Source organism: Lipotes vexillifer, unplaced genomic scaffold (assembly GCF_000442215.2).
Source record: "Lipotes vexillifer unplaced genomic scaffold, Lipotes_vexillifer_v1.1 scaffold749, whole genome shotgun sequence".
Classification (NCBI taxonomy): Eukaryota; Metazoa; Chordata; class Mammalia; order Artiodactyla; family Lipotidae; genus Lipotes; species Lipotes vexillifer.
The window spans coordinates 2,164,802-2,170,823 of NW_006782834.1; the positions used below are offsets into that span (position 1 = coordinate 2,164,802).

Below are 6,022 nucleotides of genomic sequence, written 5' to 3' on the forward strand. Positions count from 1 at the left end.
GGCCTGCGCGTCTGGAGCCTGTGCTCCGCAACGGGAGAGGCCACAGCAGTGAGAAAAAAAAAAAAAAAAAAAAAAAAAAAAAAAAAGACAACGGGAACAGTGTCACAGAAGCCAACCTGTCCAAAAAAGCCTGTACTCTCCCGTTCCATAGTACAGCTGTCACTGAGAAACTGCTGCCCAACTAGAGACTCTGTTTCCCAACCCCACTTCCCCTCTCCCCACCTGGGAACACCTACCTGCCCAGTTCTCACTAATGACACGTGGACACAGCAGTTTGTGGTGCTTTCTGGCCCAAAGTTTTAGTGGGGTCTTTCCTTACTTTATTTCCCCTTCCACAGGCTGCTTACAGAGGACAGTGAGGTCCTAGGGGATGGAGGAGCCACAGGACAGGAGCCTGGGTGATGACCTGCAAGGAAAGCTGCCCTCCCGCCAGGAGCACCCACTGCTGTTTAGTGAGGGAGAAGTAAGCTGCTGTCGTTGCAACCTTCTTACACGCTGGGGTCTGTGACAGCGGGTGGTGCTCAGGGTAACCAGTGCAGATGACACGCTAGGTAGGGCGTAAGTTACCACCACAGCCCTCATGCTTCTCCCTCTAAGCACATCCGATTTTAAATAACAAGTTTTAAAAATATAAAGTTTAGTATTATATGTTATCTCTTAAATCAGTTGGCTTTACTGAAAGATTTTTATTTCATCAGGTAATGATAAAATGGCTAATGATAGAACTCTAAACAGATTTTGACTGCAAATTGTTTTACCTGTAGTTTGACCTAATAGAAATGCTTGGGCATTCTGTACAGTAATGGTGAATGCCTCTGAAGACCTCACTGGTAGAATATAAAATTCATTGTGAAGTCTGTAGAAAATATATGTGAATTTAACACAAAAGTGCTATAAGCCAAAAACAGTTCTTAAAGCACTTTCTAACACTATTTTCAGCTGGGTTCAGGCTCTTTTCAGCAAAGACCATCTATAACCAGGATTAAATGTTGTTTTGCCAATAGATGTTACACTTATTAAAAGTTGCTTTAATATAGAATTAATTTTCAAGTACAGGCATGTATAATATCCCTCCAAACAAAGGTAAAGTTTTAAAAGAAATATTCTAAAACTTTTTTCTCTAAAGGGAGAAGAGACTCTGTGCCTCTTGACGTTTGCTTTTTTTCTACGTCATTAGTGGAGAAAATATTAGTATTTTATTTTACATCTAAGCTATTATGGTACTAAGATTTATACAAATAATTCAGACATTTAATAAAGATGTTAAAACTCAGGTTTTATTATTTTTTTCAGTTATAATGGCAAAGTTTAAATGTTTATTTCTTCCCAGAGCAAAGATGTACTTCCGTATCACTCGCCTGTTATAATTTTGTTAGCTACTAGCATGAAGGGAGGGGGAAGAGGGTGAAATGATTGCTACGGGGCAGTCCATCTGTCAGCCCAGAGCTGCTGTGAGAGGAGGGGCTGTGAGGAGAGATGGTCCTGCAGGAGGCCCGTGAGGAAATGACGGGCGTGTCCCACCCTGCAGTCCGGCGGGGCCTGTAGCTCCCAGCTCTCTAAGAGGTGTCATTCAGGCCACCTTGCTCAGCCTATACCCTATCCCCCTTCCTGTTCTTTCTTCTTGGGCTGCTCCTGCTAACAGGCTCTGATTAGGCCCCGTTTGTACACTAGCCGTTGATCATTAAGACAAAAACATACTTGCTGCCCTCAAACCATACATGGCAAGTAAAATCAAGCAAAAAACATTGGGAAGTCTTAATGCATTACCTTATATCCTGGCTAATCACATCTAGTGACCAGATATTTTCTAATCACAGTTCCATAGGATGTTAACGATTTTTAAATATAAAGTGTGTATGATTAAAGAGAGCATTTCTCCAGCTGTACCACTACAAAATCTCCTTTTGAATAAGGCGTGTTTTACTCCCCTGCTTCAAGAATCACCCAAGGCTCAAGCCTGAACCCTCTGCAGCTGGTTAGGTTCTGTGCTCCGTGACCAGTGCACATCTGAAGTTTAGCCAAGCCCTCCTCAAGACCATCAAGCCCTAAGGTATAAATCCATCCATCAGTGCCACAGGAAAAAAAGTCCATGCTCAATGGAAGCATTATCTACACATTAGACAAAAGCCACTAGCAAATCTGAAACAACTCTGATGGCTAGACTGGAAGTGTCACTTCCTTTATTTTAAATTATCCAGGGTGCTCCACAACCTTAGCCTCTTCCATGTTCCGCAATGGCCTCTTCGCTACTTTGCAAATTGAATCAGTGAATCCCCCACCACTTGTGAACCACTTTATCCTCATGGCCAGTCTCTAAGGATCTATTGCTGCATTCTTCCCAACGGGTAACTTCCCCATTCTCTACTACCACGAACTTCCATTCCACCACTGTGTCTGCTGGCAGGGGCACAGAACGAGACCAGAGCCCGTCCTTGCTACACTGGAGTGGGATGTAAGTGTTCCATCTCCCAAGACTCTCGTGGTCTCCAGTTACTGCAAGGCATTGCACACCAGCGCGTGTGATATAATGGACCTGGAAGCTGACACTAACCTGATGAGCCTCTGAAGACACTGCTCCTACCCTTTTTGGTTTCACATCCACTTCCTGACCTCTTGCTTCCACAAGAGTGCTTCTGTCATAGTCCTTTCCCTGCTTAGAGCTTAACACTGGAGACTCAAGACTGCCACCCAAACCAACATCGCCCCAAGATGAGTGCCGGGACACCATCTCCCAGTCCACGTGGTCAGCCCGGGCCCGACTGTCCAACTGTGCAAGACTCACTTCTTCTTGCGCTCTGTCCAGGAGCAGGTTGCTAGAAGGCAACTTCTCTGCCAGACATGGAGCTGCTTTAGCAGTTTTCTCTTGGCCTTTTTGGAATCCCCATTCTCCTATAGGAGATCCAAGGCTTTCGTTTCTTGAAGCGTCAGAGTAACTTCTAGAGTTACCAGTCTCAGAGGTAGGTAGAGATTGTGTGTCCGGAAATTGTCCAGAGGGAACATGTGCTCTTGAATTGTCACGGTTACTGCCTTCTCCAGAAGGACTCTGCAGTCTCCATGCTGCTTCCTGCAGGTCACCAGGGCCTTTAGTCGTAGAAACCAAACATCCATTGCTTTCTTGAAGATGCTCTAAAAAACAAAAGGAAAAGTGTAATAGTGTTGTGCAGTTCATGTGAGAAAAAAGTTCAGTTAGGCTGAGAAAATAGTTTTAGTTTTTAAAGACTTTGCTACTAATCTATCTGCAGTTCACAAAATTTGCTTCTATTAAAATCAAGTACTTAATTACCTGGTGTGTTCCCAACTGTGCTCTAAGAATATACAGGCATATCCAGTAATAAAAGGCACATCCAGGAGTGTCAGTATACCAGCACAAGAGTGTAAACGAGGTGGCAAGCTGTAGAGGCAGAAGTGTAACCCTGACATGGTCCTGGATCTCTGCAGTCCAGGCCGTACTGGCATGCAACCAAATCAAGTTGTTTGGCTGCCATCATCGAAAAATGTCCAGACTGTGTGACAAAGAGCTGCACGGTTACCCTGCAAACCAGATGAGTACACTTGTACTCCCAGGAACTGCGTGCAGGTCAGGGATTGGCTGTCACAGATGCAGGCAGGTCAGCAGCAGCTGTCACTGTGGGAGAATACAAAGGACAGCAGTGCATGGCTGGGGAAGAGTTGGGGGTGAGGGTGGGGAGGGCGGCTGGATTCGCCTTGCACACCCCATGTGCATTAGGAACCTCTTCAACAAAACACAGGCATCTTACATCCCCTCCCATTGCATACTTTAAAAATTTATTTTCTTGGGACTTTCCTGGTGGCACAGTGGTTAGGAATCTGCCTGCCAACGCAGGGGACACGGATTCGATCCCTGGTCCGGGAAGATCCCACATGCCGCGGAGCAACTAAACCCGTGCGCCACAACTACTGAGCCGGTGCTCTGCAACAAGAGAAGCCACCGCAATGAGAGGCCCGCGCACAGCAGTGAAGAGTAGCCCCCACTCGCCGCAACTAGAGAAAGCCCGCGCGAAGCAACGAAGACCCAACACAGCCAAAAATAAATAAATTACAAATAAATAAAAATATTTTTTCTTAAGACTACACAATCCAAGCTCCCTAAAGACTCAGTTTCCTTCTTGGCCACCTCATTGATAGTCCAAATAGCTCCCTACAACTGGGGTCCCCAACCCCCGGGCCAGACCGGTAGGTAGCGGTCAGTCCTCTGCCTGTTAGGGCCCCGCGGCACAGCAGAAGGTGAGAGGCGGGGAGCAAGCGAAGCTGCCTCTGCCGCTCCCCATCGTTCGCATCACCGCCTGCACCACCCTCCCACTCCGCCCCCTTCCGTGCAAAAATTGTCTTCCACGAAACCTGTCCCTGGTGCCAAAAAGGTCGGGGACCGCTGCCCTACAAGATCTTATTCTCCAAAACCATACAATCAGCATATGGGGATTGAGGGGGATGGCAGTGGGAAGAGGGTGGTCTTGTTTAATTTTGTCTCTTTTTAATGGTGGTGTTGGAAGTGAGACGTAAACAAATATTACTCTGAATCCCCAATCTTTCGACCTGAAACACGAGTTAGGCTTTCAGGAAAAGAAGATAAATGAGCTCTCTGCAGGAGAGGCACAGGGGCAGATTTTCAAGTGGCTACACATGAACGCCACTCCACTAAAGTTTACAGATGTCATTTTCACCACTAGGCTGGAGTCCAGGCATGGGCAGCTTGCCAAGGGAGGGCGCTGGAAGGTAAGGTTCTCTGCCAGTGCTCTTAACTTTGCCTAGTACACAGGGTCTAAAATATAGAGATGGAAACCTAGATGTCAATTGTACTCGTCGGAGCAGAATTAAGTGTCTCTTCCCTGGGGTTTCAGACAACCGTGCACTGTTCGGGTGAGCGTGGGGGAGGGCCGACAGCTCCGAAATGGGCGGCCATCGAGCAGCCTCAGGGCTTCAGCCGAAGCCTTCAGGGCCAGAGTCCAAGCTGAACTTTGCCTCCCCGACAGAAGCGTCCAGACATGGGGGGCTGCTCGCTGCGCCGGTGTTCCCAAACACGGCTCTTCCATGGGGTGAGGGATGGGAGGACATGAGGCTATGGGGTTGGGACCGAGACAGTGTCCCTGCTCGGACAGAAACTGGAGAGGGTCGTGGGATCTCCGAACCCTAAGCACCCCTTTCCGAAGGACCGGAAGGGGCGCCGCCGCTGCAGCCGCCCGCACTGCACCAAGCTCCTTCAAGCTAAGGAGCCCATCCCCGCTGGAGGAGCAGGGGCCGGTCCTCAGGGGCGGGCGCCGAGGGCAGCGACTCAGCGGGGCGCGGAGCTGGGACAAACCGCCTGGGCATCCCCGGGGCCTCGGTGTAAGGCGAGAACCCCACCCGGCGCGTGCGCACCAGCCGGGGAAAACGCGAGCCGCGGGGAGGGTCCTGCCCGGGTTAGGAGAAGCTAGCCCTCGGGAAACCTCCTGGTGGATTTCCGCCCCCTGCCCCCCTCCCGCGGGTAACTTCAGAGCCCCCCGGTAGATATGCCCTCGAGACACAGGGAGGAAGAATACCTGGTTTGGTGACCAGCTCCCGCCTAGAAGGTCCAGGGCTCAGTCCGCAGCCACCACCCTGATCGCCTCCCGGAGCCGCAGCCTCCCCTGGAGAGGCGTCCTTCCCCTGCTCCGCATCCCCCTCCTTTCCCGTGTCCCGCAGCAGCCAAACGAAAAGCGCTCCGGCCAGACCCCCTCCGACCAGCAGGGCGGACCAGACGGCGCCCATGACTGAGAGGCCGCAGCTGCGGGAGACGACGGCGACCGAGACGGGGCTCGGGTCACGCAGGCAGAGCCACACCTACCCAGCCCGCTGCAGCCTTTTACGGTCCCCGGTGGCGGGCGCTCCCGCGCGGGGCCCAGCCCTCCGCGACCAAAACTCAACTTTCCCAGCCCCGCCCCATTCCCCGCCCCGGGGCTGCAGCCCCAGGTTCCGGCAAGGCGGACACGAGAGCGCCCTCCTTCTCCAACATTTTCCCTTCTCGACCCCGACAGTCGCCGGCGGC

The 6,022-nt window shown here is 50.6% G+C and overlaps 1 protein-coding gene across 1 annotated transcript; it reads right to left on the minus strand.

The window, feature by feature from the left end:
* Window positions 1–2,263: 2,263 nt before the first annotated feature.
* STBD1 (starch binding domain 1) lies at window positions 2,264–5,745 on the minus strand. The gene is made up of 2 exons (XM_007455420.1): window positions 5,538–5,745; window positions 2,264–3,126 (listed from the first exon to the last, which is right to left on the minus strand). The coding sequence occupies exons 1-2, from the start codon at window positions 5,743–5,745 to the stop codon at window positions 2,264–2,266; spliced, it is 1,071 nt and encodes a 356-aa protein (XP_007455482.1).
* Window positions 5,746–6,022: the final 277 nt, after the last annotated feature.